The 19,949-nt window shown below is 41.8% G+C and overlaps 1 protein-coding gene across 2 annotated transcripts in view; it reads left to right on the forward strand.

Annotated features, from left to right (window-relative positions):
• Window positions 1-19,949, forward strand: part of PDE6B (phosphodiesterase 6B) — a 73,249-nt gene that overhangs the window by 38,084 nt on the left and 15,216 nt on the right. Inside the window, exons 4-17 of one of the 2 annotated variants that reach the window (XM_072619727.1) lie at window positions 861-1,001; window positions 1,146-1,220; window positions 2,226-2,290; window positions 5,079-5,145; window positions 5,431-5,478; window positions 5,670-5,819; window positions 9,775-9,918; window positions 10,818-10,883; window positions 11,640-11,786; window positions 13,528-13,635; window positions 15,804-15,913; window positions 16,638-16,725; window positions 17,715-17,815; window positions 18,265-18,372. In XM_072619727.1, coding sequence (XP_072475828.1) covers window positions 861-1,001; window positions 1,146-1,220; window positions 2,226-2,290; window positions 5,079-5,145; window positions 5,431-5,478; window positions 5,670-5,819; window positions 9,775-9,918; window positions 10,818-10,883; window positions 11,640-11,786; window positions 13,528-13,635; window positions 15,804-15,913; window positions 16,638-16,725; window positions 17,715-17,815; window positions 18,265-18,372 — 1,418 coding nt within the window. Of the gene's footprint in view, window positions 1-860; window positions 1,002-1,145; window positions 1,221-2,225; window positions 2,291-5,078; window positions 5,146-5,430; window positions 5,479-5,669; window positions 5,820-9,774; window positions 9,919-10,817; window positions 10,884-11,639; window positions 11,787-13,527; window positions 13,636-15,803; window positions 15,914-16,637; window positions 16,726-17,714; window positions 17,816-18,264; window positions 18,373-19,949 lie in introns of those variants that run through there. The other variant, XM_072619728.1, reaches the window with a different exon arrangement.

Genomic DNA, 19,949 nt, shown 5'->3' on the forward strand with positions numbered 1-19,949 from the left:
CTTCTCTGTCGCTATCTCTGTCTCTGTCTGTCTCTGTATGTGTGTCTCTGTTTCCCTTTCCCTCTCTCTCCTATCTAAATCTATCTGTCTTTATCTCTCTATCTCTCTTTGTCTCTGTCTGTCTCTCTTTCTGTCTCTATCTCTCTGTCTGTCTCTCTCTCCCTTTCCCTCTCCCTCTCCCCTCTAAATATCTGTCCCTCTCCATGTGTTTCTCTATCTCTATCTGTCTCTGTGTGTGTCTCTGTCTCTCTCTTTCTTTTCTTCTCCCTCTTCCCTCCCTGATACTTGCAGGACTCTCCTCCAATCCTGCTCTCCCACATTTTCCATGGGGGGAATGGGAAGTATTTTATCAACTCATCTACTTATGTTGGCCTTTTAGAGAAGACTGAACCCAATGGAGTAAAGTTGTCTTGTTGAAGGATCAGGTCCCATGCCTGGCTGGCCAAGGTTGAGAGGAGAGAAAAAGGAAAATTCAAGATGCAGAGGGGTTTTAATATACCCTTTCTATCCCAGGTTGGGTGGAAACTCACTGAGAGCAGGGTCTGAATCTGTTCCTCTTCTCTCTCTCCCAGATTCTGAGCTCTCCATGGGTCTAGCCTGGTTCTCCTACCTGTTCCTTTCCCTCAGTTTATAACCACAGGAGAGGCTGAGCACATAGAGATGCTCTGTGAAGATGCACTGGATCATTCAATTCATTTTTCAGCATGGGTCCTTTTTTTTCTTTGCTTTAGGAACATTTCTCATTATTTCCTATGTTCCCTCTTCCACACCAGCTCTGCCCCATGATCAAGTAGCTATACTTAACAGAAGTGTGGGCGGCTGAGAGCATCACGGGGCACAACTCGTGTTTCTGTCCTCAGGTACTGCTTTGGTCAGCCAATAAGGTGTTTGAGGAGCTTACAGATATTGAGAGACAATTCCACAAGGCCTTCTACACAGTTCGAGCCTACCTAAACTGTGACCGCTACTCTGTGGGCCTCCTGGATATGACTAAGGAGAAGGTGAGTCACATAAGGACTGACAAAGTGATGACTTCCTCCAAAGCTAAGCACATGTCTCCTGCTGTCTCAGAGTCAGACTCTTTTCCTAAGTCCTGCACTGAAGTATGTCCAGTATTAACCACAATGTCTTCCTCTCCCCTGTAGGAATTCTTTGATATCTGGCCAGTGCTTATGGGAGAAGCTCAACCATACTCAGGCCCCCGAACTCCTGATGGCAGAGTGAGTTCCTGAGGTGTTTCTGGTGGGAGTCATTGGTAGCTCTGGTATCCTTTAAGCTTAGAATAACCCTTTGTCGGGGAAAGGGGAGAAAGAAAAGCCCCAGCCAAGAGCAGAAGCTGAGAGAAGTGACCCTTACCTTATGGGATCAGGGTAGGCTTAAGACTGGACCTGATGGTACAACTCAGATGTTCACAATTTTGAGAGTGAAAGCACATATGTGTGTGACTGGATTTGTGTGGCTGGGTATGTCAGAACATGGGTGTACATGTGTGAGGTTTTTAGGTGGCTGAATATATGTGTATTTGCACTTCTGTGTCTTTATGTGATATATGTGTGTAGCAATTAATCTGAATAGATGTATGTGTGAAGCTGTGTGAATGACTGTAAGAATATGTGTATGGCAAAGAATATCCGAGTATGTGTGCACATTTGTGTTGGAGAGGGAGGCTGAATGGGTGGGACACACACACATATGTACACAGATGCACATATATTCATATTTATTGGCATCTGCATGTATTTGGGTGTCTCCATTTATGTATCGTGTGTATGTGTGTGTGTGTGTGTGTGTGTGTGTGTGTGTGTGTGTGTGTGTGTGTGTGTGTGTGTGTGTGTGTAAATGTCACTGGGTATATAAGCATATATACGTTTGGAGCAGAAAGGTATAACAAGGAGATCATTGAATTTGGAGTCCAAGGCCCTGAGTTAAAATTCCAGCTCAACTACTTAACCCCTGTGTGAGCTGAGCCAAGTGACTTCTCTCTCTGGGCCTTGGTTTCTGCCCCTGTAAAATGAGAGAGCTAGACTAAATGACCTCTACAATTCCTTCCAGCTCTCTACGATCCTCTGTTGTGTGTGTGGGTGTTCTTGCATGGGTGCTCAGTCTCCCTTATGGCTGTGATCTCAGGATAGGTCTACAACAACTTTTATCACTTGGCAGGGCCAGCAGAGAGCAGGACCCTAGGAAAATCTGTAACAATTTGCTATCTTTTTTTTTTTTTAAAGGAAATCCAGTTTTACAAAGTAATTGACTATATCCTTCATGGCAAAGAAGATATTAAAGTCATTCCGTAAGTGAGCAGGTCCTTAAGGAAGTTGTTAGAGGTACAAATGAAGGGGAAATACCATATAACATACTCAATATGATTTGGTATAATAGCATGGCACCCAGAAACACCATGAAACTGTATAATATACTGTAACAGAATGCTCTGCACATTATAGGTACGTGATAAATGTTTATTTGTATTAATTGAGTTCTATTGAACTGACATGCAACACAATGGTTTTGCTCAGAAAAGCACTTTGAAAACCCTTTCTTAAGGAATATCTCACACACACACACACACACACACACACACACACACACACACCCCATCTTGGCCAGCCCAGAACCTGTTGATGAAGAAACTGCAGGGAACATTTGGAGTGATAAAAGAGAACAGGGGCACTCCTGATTCTTGACCCCACAGGTCAAGAATATCCCTGGATTTTCCCTAATTCTTCTCAATGGCCCATTAGAAATCTGCTATTCAGGAATATAGCTCAATAAAATGGAAAGTATCCCAGAAAGGGAATGAGACCTGGACTAGTCCCAGCCCTCTCACTCACTATTTGTGTGACTTCTGATAAGTCACTCCATTCAATTAAATACATATTCATTAAGCATCTACTTTGTGCAAGGCACTTAGGGCCATAAGAACATAGATAATGGGATGCAATCCGATAAGATAGAAAGACAACTATACAAATAAATACAATACAAAAAAATGTGGTAAGAACAAAGGATGGGGTCCTAGCAAAATGCTAGAAGGAAACTGAGGAGAGAGAAATTATTTTGAACTTTGCAGGAAGGGAAACAACGTCAGGCAGTGGGACAGTAACAAGTCAGCAAAAAAGACAGAGGAGGAGAAGGAGCTAGGAAAGTAGAACTATGTGAGTTCATGAAAGCAAAGGGTAGAGATGGCATCAAGAAATAAAGGGCAGTCAGCAGGATCCAATGCCACGGAGTGGTCAAGGAGAATGGGGACAGGAAGAAATTCATTGAAGCTGGTGATTCAGATATCATGGGGACCTTGGTGAGACCAATGTCAGTAAAGTGGTGAGAATCAAAAGCAAGTCCTGAAGGGTTAAGAACTGAATGGATAATAAAGAAGCAGAGACAATGAGTTTGGATAGATGGATGGATAGACGATTAAGAAAGGAGGGAGGGAGAGAGAGAGAGAAATCTGAGTAAACAAATAAAAACAAGCAAGTCACTCCCTATCCTCAAGGTACTTATATTGTAATGGAAAAGACCAAATATAAAGGAGAGCTAGAGAGGGAGCAGGAATTAAGTGGAGGCTTATTTCCTGAAGAGATAAGGGGAAAACTTACCTTTCAGAGGACAAGATTCCAAGAGTGTAGTCAAGCAATGAAAGGAGAGGAAAGGGGACATAAGTTTGAGGGAATGTCAGCACCAAAGAAAGATGTTGGACCAATGAGATCTGAACATATTTTGGAGGCAGATGGGGAGGAACCAATATAGAGGGAAAGACTGAAGATGCAGTTGGGGAAAGGCGGGGGGAGGGATGATGATAGTTGGAACACTGTTTAATAGGAGAAAGGAGCTAGCAAGGAAAAAGATAGAGGGACTAGCCTTGATAAGAAAGAAGGCCACCTCTAGGAGGGTAAAGATAGGTGAGAACTTACATAGTTCATGGGACATGAAAGAACTTAGAATAGATGGTGTAAATCTTGCAAAGAAGAATTCGAGGTCCCTTCTGAGGGTGGGGTGCTTTAAGGTCTATAATGGTTACCCTGGACAGTGTAATAGGGAATCAATTAAAGATGAGTAGAAGGCTTACCCCGGAGGAGGCTGGTCTAAATTCTTTAAGCCTTAGTTTACCTTTTTGTAAAATGGAAATATCTGCCCATCTGCCTTACAGTATAATATAGGATATGAAAGTACTTTGGAAATTTTAATTCACTGAATATACAGGGGGAAAGGCATTTTGTTGCTATTTTGAACCTGTGTTCAAATTTTGAATGGTTGTATGACCCTAGGCAAATCACTTAAGCTCTTACTATTCTAGGCAATTCTCTAAGATGATAAATTACAGAGATGGTACCAACCTGCATCAGTAGAGAGAATTACCCTACTTGGAAGTTCCCAATTCTCATGAAATTACTAGTCTATACACACAGACACATACACACACACACATACATATACACATACATAGATATGTATGTGGTTCTTGACTTCAGAAGTCTCATCTTCTCTAGCTCATATTCAGCTCCTAGGCACCTTTGTCATTCCCCCTCTCCACACACACAACATAAATATACCAGAACCTCCAGTGTTTCTGTAGCTTTTTATCCTAATTGTACATGGTATGCAACTCCTGCACACACATGGGTACATGCGTAAGTATATGTGAACCAGACCCTCCAACCCCATAGGAGCCCATGACCTTCATAGCCTAGTTCCCACTGTACCATATCATTGTTTTTCATGTTCTTCTCCCCAGGACTGGATCTGATAGTGGCTCATAAGCAAACTGGTCAGTCTGCCCATTTCAATCCAGTAGTTCTAGAAAGCAAAAGATTTGACTGGAGTTGAACTCATGACCCACTCTCAATCTAGTTCTATTTCATAGTTATCCCTAGGTCATGGATGAATCCATGTCATCCAGACATGCGAAGACAGTCAACTCTCTCTCTCCATGACCATGGTCACCACCTACAGCTTCCATACATATAGATATGTGTGTGTGTGTGATTCTGTGCACGTATTCTAAATGCAGGTATTCTGATGAATGGACTTCCCTGAATATTAGGTTGGATAAGACTATTCTGCATTTCTCTCTTCTTCAGAAATCCTCCAGCAGATCACTGGGCATTGGTCAGTGGCTTGCCAACCTACGTTGCAGAAAGTGGCTTTGTAAGTCCTTTGGGTCGTTCTAATGTCATTAGAGGCTTGAGGATGGTACACATGATAGGCTATTGGCACTTATGCTCAGCCATTTAAGGACATAGCAGTTTTCCCTCATCCTCCCCAACCCCCCTCCCCTTGGGTTTAGTGAATGCGAATATATTTGTTTATGCCCATCCATCCATTTAGAGGCCTGATTTTTCGTGTTTGAGGTTGTGGGTCAAGTAACTCTTTAAAATTCCATCTAATGCTGTTGCTGTTTCTGGTGAAATTATTTTTCTGATCCTTCCTCAGATCTGTAACATTATGAATGCCCCTGCAGATGAGATGTTTCAATTTCAGGTGAGTATCTGTCTGGCTGTCAATGAGAATTGCCTATTGTTTGAGGAAAAAATTGCTTCTCTTCAGCAATGATGCACACAAAATTGTCTCTGCCTGAGAGGCAAATCGGTGATGTCAATGCTTCCTATGTGACAAATTCAGAAATAAAGTCCCCGAGTACATAGTCATTCCTTGTTTCTGTCTTCACTTAGGAAGGGCCACTAGATGATTCTGGATGGATTATAAAAAATGTCCTCTCCATGCCCATAGTCAACAAAAAAGAGGAGATTGTTGGCGTTGCTACTTTTTACAACAGGAAAGATGGGAAACCCTTTGATGAGCAAGATGAAGTTCTTATGGAGGTAAAAATTGTCCTGGGTATGAGAATAGAACATTATAGGTCAAAGTGTCCTGAACACAGGAATGAATTTTCAGCAGAGTATTCTGTAAATGAGAACAAGGGGTTAGAGGTTAAAGTCTTACAGGTATGGGGGTTAGACCTTTGACAGATAGAGTGTTCTGGGTATGGGAACAAAGCATTGGGCATCAAAATGTTAGAGGTATAGGAACAGACATTTGGGAATCAACGTGTTCTGGGTATGGGACAGAATATTGAAGAAAAAAGTATTCGGAGTATGGGAATGGAACTTTGGAAGCTAACATGTTTTGGGTTTAGAACTGGAGCACTGAAGGAGCTCACAATCCCTCACTCCAAACCTAGTCAATCACTGCATCAGGAGTTTCTTCCATCATCACGTTGCCTGATTGGGAGGATATGACACAGTGTTTCCGTTAGTTTTTGTTTTTATTATTAGTAATAATAATATATTACATAGCATATTATATAACTATGAAGTAGGTAGTATTAGTATGGTTATCCATTTTACAAATGTTGGGAAGATCTTCCATCTACTAGCCCTAGTTCCTCTGTTTAGGGTCAAGTAGAACCAATTTTTTCCAATCCTTTTTCCACATGCCAGCCTATGAAGTTCTAGAAGCTAGCAAACATGCCCTACTAGGTCTACTGTTCTCTTTTCTGAAAGGCTTAACCTAACCCTTCCATGGAGTTGTTTCTTGTCCTCTCACCATTCACAGAATTTCAGAGTAGGGAGGAATTTCAGAAGTCAGCCTACAGCAGGTATAGCCTCTAGAATACACAGGAAATTGTAACATTTTAGCATTTGCTTGAAGACTTCAATTGAGAGAGCACCTATCTCTTTCTGAGGCAACCCATTGAATAACTTCAATCAAAAGGAAATCTTTTCCTTATGTTCTCCCAGAATGTGCCTTCCTGGAACTGCCATTCATTGTTCCTAGGTCTTACTTCTAGGGCCAAGAAGAACAACTCTCATCCCTCTTCCATGTGACAGCCCTTTGGAGTGGATAGAGAGCTGGTCTTGACATAAGTAGAAGTGGAGTTGAAATCTTGCCTCAAACATTTGCTAGTTGTGTGGGAAAATCACTTATTCTCTTACCTTCGGATTGCTTATCTGGAGAATGAAGCTAACAGCTACTTCCCAGGCTTGTTGTATCAAGTGAGGTAGTATAAGTAAAGCACTTTGAAAATTCTAAAGCGCTATACAAATTGCTAAATAAAAGTTCTGTATAAAAATAGGAATTATCACTATTCTCTTCTCCATGTTACTCTATTATATTATTTATTGTTTTTTTCCATTCTTTGATCCTTACAATAATAGCTAATATTTTTTATTCCATATCTTAATTTATTAAACACATTATGAAAATCTACATTAGAATTTCAACTTTTATGTTGACATTCTAGGAGTTTTTCCATCATGATGCAATGAAGGCTTTCCACAGTCTTCCTTCAATATTCCTTCCTTTATTTATACAGCACCTACTATGTGTTAGCCATTATGTTAAGTGCTTTACAAATTCTATCTCATTTGATACTCATAGCAACCCTGGGAGGTAGGTGTTATTTTATTATCATCCCCATTTTATAGTGGAGGAAACCGAGGCAAAAAGAGATTAAGTGACTTGCCCAAAGACATACAGCTAAGTGTGTTGAGATTGGATTTAAACTTAGGTCTTCCCAATTTCATGCCCAGTGCTCTATCTGTATCACCTAGCTGCCTCCTGTGGCATGATTTCAAGGCTCTTCACCACTCTGGAGGTCTGCCAGTTTATCAATGGCCTTTCTAAAGTGGGGTGCCTAGAACTGACTAGAATACTCCAGATGCAGTCTGACAAAAGCAGAGGTATAAACTATCACCTCCTTATTCCTCTTGGTGAAGAGGTTTGCCTCTTGATCAAGTCTAGGATCGCAGCATCTTTGTTAGCTGTGACATCACTGTTCACTCATATTGAACTTGCTAAAGGCCTCCGGTCTTTTCCAATTTAACATTTTTTAATAGACATCTACAGCCCTGGATTTTATTTCTCTTCTCTTGGATTTTGACAACTGAAATTCTGGGCATCTTTTCTCCTTCCTTCTTGCTTTTAAGTTTAAAGTACTTTTGGTTAGGTTGGTAAGATTTCAGGCAAATGCAAACATTTGTTTAGATGTTGTCGCTACTTTAACCAGAATACTTGGCATTCTTATATTTTAAGCCACGGGCCAGAAATCCAAATCTCATTCTCAGGCACTGTCTTCTTATCTAGTTATTCACTTCCCAAATCTGCCTTTCTCTTCTGAATTCCTTGCTTTTGATTAGCCACAATGATGCAAACATTGTCCCTACTCTCCATAAGCTCCTAATTCCTCGCTAAAAACTCCTCAATCCTTAGAAATACTTCCTGGATTCCTTCTGGACATTTTCTTTGTAGCCCTGTGAATCAGCAGAAGTGGGTAGCATTCATCAAATCTGATAAGACTCCATATGTTCTCCATCACATTCGGGAGGCTTTCGACTTGGATATTATTTTTGTCAGGTATGCCTCATTCTTAGGGAACGAGATATGCCACATTCTTGCTCAACCTGACTACATCTTCAGATCCATATTATCATTTCTTAGAGAACCAGTAAGTGCTTGTTAGGTCTGGTATGTTTGTGTTTTCAAGAAGCACCCTATATCCAGGAATATGCTGCTAAACGTTGGATAACCAACTTTTCAGAAAAAAAATTACACATAACACATTTGTGAAGCTTAATCTTCGGTATCAACACTTTCTCCATTGCTTTCTTAAGTCTATAGTCAACAACATCAACAAGAACAAACATCATGCCCTGATGTGTCATATCTGGCTGTTTTCAAGGTGTAAATGCTCATACTACAAAGGTGATCATCGTCTCTACACAACCATTTTAAGCCAGCTACCAGCACCCCTTGCTTATATTGATTATTCAGTGTCAGGGGCTCAGATGGTCTTCCCTTTCTCCTCCATCACATTCCTATAGCTTCTAACCTACTGGCACAAGGGAAAAACTGCTTTCTGTTTTCTTCTTATTCCCACTGAAACACTTCTTTCTTTTCCTTCCCTTCTTCTCTTCTTTCCTTTCATTCATTCTCTTCCTTCCTTTACTTCTCTTTCTTTCTTCCTTCTCTCTTTCTTTCTTTCCTTTCATTCTCTCTTTCTTTTCTTTCCTTCCTTTCTTCCTAAACAAACAGTTCCAATTATCTAATAACCTGGAGAGTGAAGAAATATTCTTTTCCAGATTGGAAAGCACTCTGCACTTTGAACAAAGAGAGCAACTTCTTTTTCTTCCTTCCTTCCTTCTTTCCTTTCTTTCATTCTTTCTCTTCTTTCCTTTCTTTCTCTTCCTTCCTTTCATTCTTTTTCTCTTCCTTCCTTCTTTCCTTTCTTTTATTCTTTCTCTTCTTTCCTTTCTTTCTCTTCCTTCCTTTCATTCTTTTTCTCTTCCTTCCTTCTTTCCTTTCATTCATTCTTTCTTTTCTTTCCTTTCTTTTTCTCTTTCTCTTCCTTCCTCCCTTCCTTCTTTCCTTCCTTCCTTTCATTCTCTGTTTCTTTTCTTTCCTTTCTTTCTGATTACTTGGAGAGTGAAGAAATATTCTTTTTCCAGGATGGAAACCACTCTGCACTTTGAACAAAGATAGCATCTTCTCTTTCCTTGTTTTCTTCCTTCTTTCTCTTCCTTCCTTCTTTCCTTTCATTTTTTCTTTCTCTTCATTCCTTTCTCTTTCTCTTCCTTCCTTTCACTCTTTTTCTCTTTCTTCCTTCTTTCTTTCCCCCCTTTCTTCCTAAAGAAACACTTCCAATTCTCTGATAACCTGGAAAGTGAAGAAGTATTCTTTTCCCTGCACTTTGAACAAAGATATAGCTATGTTAATGCTATAATTGACAGCTCCGCCACACTGGCCAACACGATGCTTCTGCCTGCATTTCTCTTTTAGTCCTTAACACAATTCCTTGGTTGGTCTGTGCTCAACCCTGACACCTATGACAAGATGAATAAACTGGAAAACCGAAAGGACATTGCCCAAGACATGGTGCTGTACCACGTGAGATGTGATAAGGATGAAATCCAGGAAGTGCTGGTATTATTTTCCATAGAGCTTCTTATTTTTACATGTGTGTGTGTGTGTGTGTGTGTGTGTGTTTGTGTGTATCTGTGTGTCTCTCTCTATGTGCTTGAGCACAAGTGCCTGGCAATTTGTCTGTCTTCCCCCAATGGGTAACTATGCCTGCCTCTCTGAGTGCTTGTGAGCTGTTATGCCTAGGTCTGTTTCTATATCTGCCTATGTCTGTATCTCTGAGTGCACATGCTCATATTCACTCCTTGAAAATTACACATCTAGCCTGGGTCTACTGGAGGTCATTGTTAGAAAATTGTTTTGTGTTCTTGGGCTCCACATGGTTTTTTTTTCCTCTTTCTGTGATGTGTTTGTCCATGTGAAACTTAAATTTGGAAGTCTGGGCCCTGACTGGACTGATGAGGGTGAAGGGGAAGCACATTTATCTCAAGAGTCCAAGTAAAATATTTTTTAAGCAAAAGAGAGACCCAGTCAGTTACAATGATAAGATGCCACTGAACCCTGCTCTATGCACTAACATATGTAGACATTGACTCATGCTGATATACCCTTAAGGTGTCATAGGAATGATATCACCAGCTTGGGCAGGGCCTGGTACTTATTGCTATGAGTTTCTCTGGCTTTGGTTTCCTGGAGACCTAGTATATGCATCTACTCTCTAAGCAGGGCACTGAAGGACCCAAATTAAGATCTTAGAAAGAGTATGGCTGACACATTCCTGATTCACAAGGGAACAGAGGTTCCAGTGGCCCCACAAGATGGCATCCTAGCAAGTTTAAGAATCCCTAGAAAACCACATTCATAAACCCAATAAGTGGAGGCACTAGGAAGAGGAGGGAGAAACCACCTCACAAAGTGTCTGAAGCTCTAACTCTGTGCTATGAATTATGTTGCTTCTTTAGCCAACAAGAGAACGGCTGGGGCGGGAACCAGTGGACTGTGATGAGGATGAACTCAGAGCAATTCTGGTAAGGGGTTAGTCATACCAGGCAGATAAAGGGACAGTAGCCTTGTGGAGCAAGGGACAAGGGTTTGAGTGGGGTTGGGGGTGGGTGGGAAGGGGCAGGTACATCCACAGGGAATGGTCTACCAACCCTCTTTCTCTCTATATAGCTCTTGTTCAATGGCTCTCTGTCTTTCTTTGTCAAAACCAAACCCTCTTCACACAGGTGTGTGCACACACACACAAACAAAGACACACACACAAATACATTGGTAAGCAGTAGGGATAGAGAATGGACCTGTGATTTCCTTGGTATAGGAAACACCTGGGTGAAGAATTACCCTTGATCAATGATGGTCAATGCCTTGCTTTCAATTTCTAGTCTTAGACAGTTGCCTGGGGCACTGAGATATTGAATGATTCATCTAGGTTGATACAACCAGTTTATATCAGAGACAAGATTGGAACCCAGGTCTTCCTGATTCTGAGACCAGCTCTCTATTTACTATACCACATGGCCTCAGCACATATATACATATATGTATATGTATATCTATCTATATGTATGTATATACACAAAAACACATCACACACACATTCAAGCACACTTACACTTATCGTTCCATAATCATATTTCACAGAATGAATCTTTATAAAAAGACCCACTTTCTGACCTTCCAATCATTCTTTTCCTGTGTCTCAGACTCCCAGAGTTTATGACCTGGGATTAATTATGGATAATCACCCTGAGATTCTGATCCAAATCCTGCACTCCCCTTAGAAAGACGAGTTGCCAGGACCCAAAAAGTTCGACATCTATGAGTTCCACTTCTCAGACCTGGAATGTACAGAGCTGGAGCTGGTGAAATGTGGGATCCAGATGTACTATGAGCTGGGTGTGGTCAAGAAATTCCAGATCCCTCAAGAGGTAGGAAAAAGACAATGGTCACTCAAAAACCTAGTCTGACTCTTCTACCAACTCATTTATTCTTACTTTTCTTTCTGGAATGAGATAGGGCAATTGGAGCACAAGAGTGGAAGGGCAAGGGGAAGAAAGAAAGGGGGAGGAACAAAGGATGATGTTTTAATGAGAGGACAGGAGGGCAATAAGTACATAAGGATGATGTGATGATGGAAGAATGCTGGAAGGAGAGTAACGGTGATCAGAGAGATTTTAGAGTACTAGACAAGGAATGGCATATAACATTTCTGGTGGGAAAATCTGAAAATTAGGCATCTGGAGGGATCAGAGGATGAAATCCAACAACCATTCAGCTATTTATTAACTACTAACCATGTTTGGGGCCTTGCACTTCATGCAAGGAATATGAAGATAGACATAAATACATAGAGCAAATGTACATAGAAATGACACAGATCCTTCACTCGAGGAAGTAACAATTCATTGGTAGAAGTGTGTAGACAAATAATAGCCATACAAGGGAGAGTGAGATCATTACAAAGGTGAGGTCAAAGTGCATAGAGAAATTTGATGAGGGAGGGATCATTTTCAGCTGAAGGGGTTGGTGAGTTTCCTGGAGTAATTAGCACTAGTGTGGGGCTCTGAAGGCACAGGTGGTAAGGTGAGGTGGAGAGTGAAGAATTCATTCCAGGTGTGGGTGTGGCATGAGCAAAGGTAGATCTAGAGATGAGTAAGAAAAGGAAGAGATCAAGGCACACCTGGAAGTCCACTTGGGTTGAACATTGTCTTGGAGGGTATGGTGTTGGAGAAAGCTATAAAATGAATAATCATATATTCAAAAATTTTCTGCAGTTCAACCATATACAAGCAATTCATTTTATGTCATTCCTAAAAAATGGTTAAGCAATCTATGCTTCAAACACTGATAATTTTGTTGGTTTATGAAAAGTGCAGTTTCATTCCTTCCACATGGCACTTTTGGATCTTGCTCCTGAGCTGATCTGTATGGGAACCAGGGGCTTTGTGGGCATAGGACACTGGGAGATGGGAGAATTCTCCTCGGTCTAGCTCTAATCAACTCTACTACATTTTTGCTAAATGAAGTTCCCTAGGATAAAGAAAATAAGTGGAGCTGAGGTGAGGAGACTCTTTCAGTGGCATTCCTATAATGTCCCTGGTGGTCAAGCACATCAGAGGACTGAAAAGAGCCAAGTCCAAGTAGAACTATTGGAGGGGGAAGCCTTTGCCCTAGTTTCCACTAGGAGTCAATATTGCTGTCTTCCCTACAGTTGCACTGAGTCAAAACCTGCCCCCTGTCCCCCACCTTCTATCCATTGCTCCTTGCTCAGCTCTTTGGCACTAAGCAGAACCTGTTTAATCCAGCTTCCCATAATATCCCCACCATGAAGACCTTAGTAGGGGGAGCTCACTAATGCTTGGGGCGGCTTAATCCACTTGTGAACAACTCTAATTGCTAGGAAGCTCGTCCTTATATCAAAATAAAATAGGTTGAGCTAGATTGTGGACAGCCGTGAACATAGGATAAGGCATTTTGTATTTTATTTGGCAGGTAATTTGAGCAACATGACCAAAGTGGAACATTGTGAAAATTACTCAGGCAATGGTATGGGAGATGGGCTGGAGAGAGACTAGACTAATGTCAAGGAGACCAGTTAGAAGGCTGTGCTAAGAAGCATATAAGGAGACATAGACCTGACTGCTATTCTTTCTCTCACTCTCTTCTCAGGTCCTAGTTCGCTTCTTGTACTCCGTCAGCAAAGGATACCGAAGAATCACTTACCATAACTGGCGCCATGGCTTTAATGTGGCTCAAACCATGTTCACACTTCTCATGGTATGTGCTTGGTGAATTCTTAATCCCAAGCAGGGATCCTTGGGCTTATGTGAGTTTATCTAGCCCTTAGCAAGCTCTGACAAGACTCATAATAGGAAGGAAGGAAGGAAGGAAGGAAGGGAAGAAGGAAGGAAAGCTAAGTGGTAAGGAAAGAGGGTGGGAAGGAAATAAACATTTAATACAAATACAGGCAAAAAGAAATACAGTCCTTGCCCTCTGAGAGCTTATATTCTAATGAGAGAAGATACCACATAAAAGGAAGCTGAAAGGCAGGAATAGGAGGAAAGTAGGATAGAAGGGACCCAGTACCACATGATATTGAGTTCTGGCAGTCAAGATGGGAATGAAGTAAAGGCCAGCCTGGATCCCTCCACAAAACACAGACTTCAGGAGGAACTCAATAATAAGAGAAGGGGAAGCTAGGTGGTACAGTGGATGGAGCACCAGTGCAGGAGTCAGGAGGACCTGAGTTCAAATCTCACCTCAGACACTTGACACTCACTAGCTGTGTGACCTTGGGCAAGTCACTTAACCCCAGTCACCTCCTCCTGGGTCATCTCCAGTCATCCTGATGAATATCTGGTCACTGGATTCAGATGGCTCTGGAGGAAAAGTGAGGCTGGTGAGCTCCACAGCCCTTCCTCACTCAAAACAAAGTGCAAGTCATGTCATTCTTTCTTTGATGGCATGGTCTTCTTCAGCAATGAAGGGCAAACACACACACACACACACACACACACACACACTAATAAGAGAAGGAGGTGGGTTTTACATAGGTATGTTTCATGTGGAAGAAGCCTCAGGGATAGTTATATACTTTCAGTTGAGGAGATCTCAAATACTGAGAGAAGTTGCAGGATTATAAAGCACAGTTTGGAAGTCCAAGAGCCAGTAATAAGGACAAGAGGGAGATGAAGGAAAGGACACTTCCCTGACTTCAAACATACTTTGATATCCAGAATTTCAACAACCCATTGCAGCTTTGAAATAATTTAACTTCAATAAAAATGGTGGTGAACAACAGGAGTCCCAAAATATCTTAGGAGGGCAAAACAATGGACTAAATTTTGTAAAAAAGATTTAACAAAAGTAAAATGAAAATCTTTCATATTAAAAAATAATCAACTATACAGAATAGGGGTAAGTGGGACTGGATAATCAGTTTGTATGGGAAAAGATCTGGGGTTTTTAGTGGACTGCAAGTTCAATATGAGATAGCAAAAGAGGGGCATGGCAGCCCCATTATATTATCTGGATCACTTCCAGAAAAGGATAACCTAAAGGAACTAGAGAGCAGACCATGTGGATCAGATGAAAGAACTCTGGATATTTAGCTAGAAGAACAAACCTAAGAAGACATGATGAGCAGTTCCTAGCAGCTGAAAAGCTCTCATGGAAAAAATGGGCTTTGGCTCATTCTGCTGGACCCTAAATGTGCAGAACTAGGAGTATTGGGTGGAAAAGACAGAGGCAGGTTTTAGCTAAAAGTGAGGAAAAGCTTCCTAACAATTGGAGCTGTCCAAATGTGGAATGCACCACCTTAGGAAGTGATGGGTTGACCCTCACTAGAAGACACCTTTAGTGAGCATTGAAGCTGAGTGTCCAGGGTACAAGCATAGTTAACATTCCACAGTGAAGGAGGACTAGGGAGTTTGTTGTATAATGACCCTGCTTTGCGAAGGTCTTCATGACCTGATGAAGACATCAACTGGGGCAGAATTCCCAGTTGTCAAAAAGCCAGTGATTCATAGGAAGCCTAGAAGTGACTTTAAAATACTTTATTAGGAGGGAAATATGCTGAGCCAATTGGTAATTCAAGGCTGGAATTCAGTAGAGATTGGGGGTGAATATATAAACCTGTGAGTCATTTTCATAGAGAGGATTATTGAACCCATGAGAGAAGGATGAAGTCACCATGAAAGTACAGAGAAAGATGAGAAGAGGGCCTAGACCAAAGCTTTGGGGGAATATTCAGTGTTAGGGAGGAGGAAGTAGAAGAATATCCAGCAAAAGAGACTGAAGAGTAGTCAGAGAGGAAGAAGAGAAGCTGGGAGGGAAAGACTAGTGTAATGGGATGCAAGGGAGGAGACAGTATCCAGGAAGGAAGGGTGATTGACAGCATTAAGAACTGCAGAGAGGCTAAATGGTAGGTCTCTCTTTTCCTGCAGACAGGCAAATTGAAGGACTATTACACAGATCTGGAAGCTTTTGCTATGGTAACCGCTGGTCTGTGCCATGACATTGACCACAGAGGAACCAACAACCTCTACCAGATGAAGTAGGTGTTCTCCTAGGATGAGGCTTGCTCTCTCGGGGTTCAGGGAGGAAGTGGAGGAGGTGGGAGTAGGATCTCTTTCAAGTTACAATTACTAGGAGGTGGGAAGGAAAGTGGATTTGGGTTAATTGAAAAAATAAAATTTAATTTGGATATCACCATACATAATAATTTATACATGTATAAATTATACATAATTCCCCTAGAACTACATGATTTTCTCAATTGAACTGTACTTGAAATGCCCTGGGATTCAGGAGAATTTTGCTGTTCATGTCAATTTTTTTAGGGAATTCCCTTCCCCTGAAAGCCATATTCTCATCTTATTTATGAGATCCTGAGAGTTAGAGAAATGAGGAAGGAGTGTTTTTGATGAAATGGTCATAATCATTGGTACCCAAGGTGTGGTGGAAGGTTAACTCTATGTATCCAATGTGAACATAGTTAGAAGGACTGAGTGGGGTAGAGATGGGGAATTCCTTCTGCAAATGCCATCCCTCTGGGCCCCAAAGGACAATGAAGTTGGATCTAGATCTAGCATGTAGCATGAGCAGAAGGAAGATGGGCTCTCTGAACCAAGAGATGGGATTTCTAGGAAGAGGGGAGACAGTAGAGCCTCCTCATTGTTTAGAGACATAATATTTTGATTCTTCATTGTTCCTAAGGCTAATTACCCACTTGCTAACTATCATTATTATTTTTTTTCAACACAAACCTGCCTGAATAGATCCCAGAATCCATTAGCAAAGCTTCATGGCTCATCAATTCTAGAAAGACACCATCTGGAGTTTGGGAAGTTCTTGCTGGCAGAAGAGGTCTGTCGTAGTGCCCTATCGGTGACAAGTTTGGAATTTGCTATAGCTGATACTAAGGAGGGGTTGGGCAGGGAGCTTTAGCTGTTTGGAGTGCAACCATTTCAAAATTTTAGCCTTTCATAGCCACTTAAAACCTGGAAGAAACAACCTCACAATCCTTAATATTCCCCCAATGCTGCTGATTCCAAAGAATTCCCCTACCTCACCCCACCATCTCTAACCATAACCCCACTCCACTCTAGAACACACACACACATACACACACACACACACATACATACACATATGCACATACATACATACACACACATACCCATAATCATACACACATGCATATATCCATACATATAATGGCTCTGGGGCAGTAACCAAGAAAATGAGATTCTATAGGCAGAGGGATCAAAAGTATGGGCTGTAGAACTGAAAAAAATGCAGAAAAAAGTGGTTCTCAGGGTTTAAAAAGTAATAAAATATAATAAAAAGAAATCATTTTTATTTTTTTAAAAGGCCACAAGAGAAAATACAATTAAGTTAATTTCATTTTTAAAAATTCACCTATATTGAATTAATAAAAAGCCCATGATCGGTCCCAAGCTGGGGAGAGAGGAGAAAGGAATACTATCTTGGCTGGAAGCCTGGATGGGGCAATCTCAAGGGGAAGGGGTTGCTTCTTGGTGCTTCTACTAAAACAATTTTGAGAATCTTTCATTGAGTTCAGATGGTGAAGAGAATTTTATGAAACCATTTGTTTTTAGTTCACTGTTTATTTGGTCAAACTGTTTTCTAAATTGGGAAGATCCATTATAGGTTTTTTGGAGCCCAGAATTAAATTATTTTCTGCACTGGGGTAGCACCATCTGCTGGCTTCCAGACTAGCTGTTTCTGTCCACATTCCTCTCCGCAAGTACCATGTGCCTCTCAACCATTGTATATTTGCATATATGACCTTCCTTTCCCATGATAGTTCTAACTTGGAATCTTTGCTTCAGAGCCTGAATATCTATCAGAATCTGAATCGGCGCCAACATGAGCATGTGATTCACCTGATGGACATCGCCATTATTGCCACAGATCTAGCTCTCTACTTCAAGTATGGTCAAGTCTCAGAACCCCGAGCATCCAGAGGGCAGGCCCCTGGATAATAGAGCAGGCTGCTTCCCTGTCCACCATAGGAATGCTGGGCCCTAACTCTGTGTAAAAGGCTTGGGGAGAAGAGGTCCCAAGGAGAGGGGCATTCAGTACTATAGGAGAAAGATACAAAAATTGAAGTCATTCACTTCAGGGGTTGGAGCTTCAAGACTAGGACTGGGCTGAGGTGGAAAGAGGGAATGGAATGGTGTGGGGTGGGGTGGGAGTGGAATAATTGTCCAAGGAAACTCCTTGAAGCATTGCGAACTGGGTTATGAATATTTCTGTTTGAGTTTTTGTGAAGATGGAGTAATGTGATCTGGGGTAGGTAGAAGGGTGGACATCAGCCAATCCATGGGGTTGGTCTGTCTCCATGTTATATCTGATCCCTGCCTTCCTTGTGCCCCTAAGAAAAAGAGCAATGTTCCAGAAGATTGTGGATGAATCCAAAGGATACGAAGACAAGAAAAGCTGGGTGGAGTACCTTTCCCTGGAGACAACAAGGAAAGAGATTGTCATGTGAGTGACCCCTTTCAGGAGAAGGCTTCCTGATGCCAAGAACAGGCTAGGGAAGGTTGTGGAAGGGGCCCATTTGTGACAGAGACCAACTCCTAGGCCAATCGATTGGTTTACATGGTTCTGTTGCTCCCCAAGCCAGTACGTCAGTATCTGCTGAAGTCAGTGCCCACTCTGTCCCTTAGTCTGCCCTAGTCAGTATTCACTTTGGTCATCTCTGTCCCTTGTTGTTCCCTCAGTCACAAGGGCATTGAGTCCAGTCTCCCTTTGAGTCTGACTTCTATATCATCCCCAAATGTCAGAACCTTAAAAATATCACCAGGGAAGTTGAAAGGTGTGAGCTGAGCAAAAGAAAGGACCAAATTATGCTTGAATACAGGGCTTAAATTTGAATAAGCTTGATCACCATAAAACTGCACTAAGATATTAGAGATATCCTATGTGTGCTGTTTTTCCTTTCCTTGGCTTCACTGAATACTGTGGCTTCATTTGGTCCCTTTCCCATTCAAAAAGGGGAGGATGGAAGGGAGAGAGTCGGTTTTCTGGCATTAGTTGAGTCTGTGATGATTTGGCTTCTCTGAGACAGCCTGGGCTATGATTCTGATTGATCACCTGCCTGAGTGTCTGGTCCCCATCAACCTCAAGGGGTGGCTTGAGAACACCCTAGAACCCACTCCTCCTCTTTCATCACTGGAAAGTCTGGCACTGATTGTTTACAGTCTCTGGAAACAGCTGGATGTACTAGATGGAGATATTGAATAGGAAATGTTGCAGCAATGTTGGCACATTTGGGAGCCACTGCACTCACCCCTACCCCCAGCCCTGGACTACAGCTCTTCCCCTACCTCAGCCTGATGTTGTATTGCCCCTTATCTTGGAGGGGCACCAAGACCAATCATTGACATTCTAAGCTACTACCAACTAGCATTTATGACCTGGACCTTAGTGGAAGAATAGGCCTTGGAGGTGGGGGGGCATTAAAATGCCACTATTAACTGAGCAATTGTCCTAATATAAGAGGACAGTACAATGTTGGGAAATGAGGGTGCTTTGTAGTGTGAGTTCTTAGCAGTATGCAAGTACTCTCTGTTGAAAAACCAATACAGTGACTATAATGTTGGAACTTAGATGGGGGCAGCAGTTGGTAGTTGCCTCTATCTCTGTGTTTTGGCAGTTGCAATTATACATTACTACACAAGCAATTCTGGGATGAGGGGAGGCAATATCAATGGAAATAGTTAGGAAAAAGTTGAATGAAGACTTCAAAGATCTCTTATCAAGACACCTGCTTCTTATAGCCTTTGTAGAAAAGAGGAAAGGGTGGATTTAAATGTGGGACCCTACATAAGGAGCAGTAAGGAAGCCAGGGACAATTGGGAATATGTAGAGGTCCATGTCACCCCGTTTGAAGGAGCACAACAGTCATCATGGTCACGGTTTCCATTGTGGTTTCCCACAACTACTGAATTTGACTGGGGAGGCAAGATTCTCCAACACAGGGATTTCCCACTAGAGCCTCAGAAAATGGCACCAACCGGGCATGAGGTAGGAATTTCTGGTCTAGAAGAGGCAAACCACCA

This window comes from Notamacropus eugenii, chromosome 6 (genome assembly GCF_028372415.1).
Source record: "Notamacropus eugenii isolate mMacEug1 chromosome 6, mMacEug1.pri_v2, whole genome shotgun sequence".
Classification (NCBI taxonomy): domain Eukaryota; kingdom Metazoa; phylum Chordata; class Mammalia; order Diprotodontia; family Macropodidae; genus Notamacropus; species Notamacropus eugenii.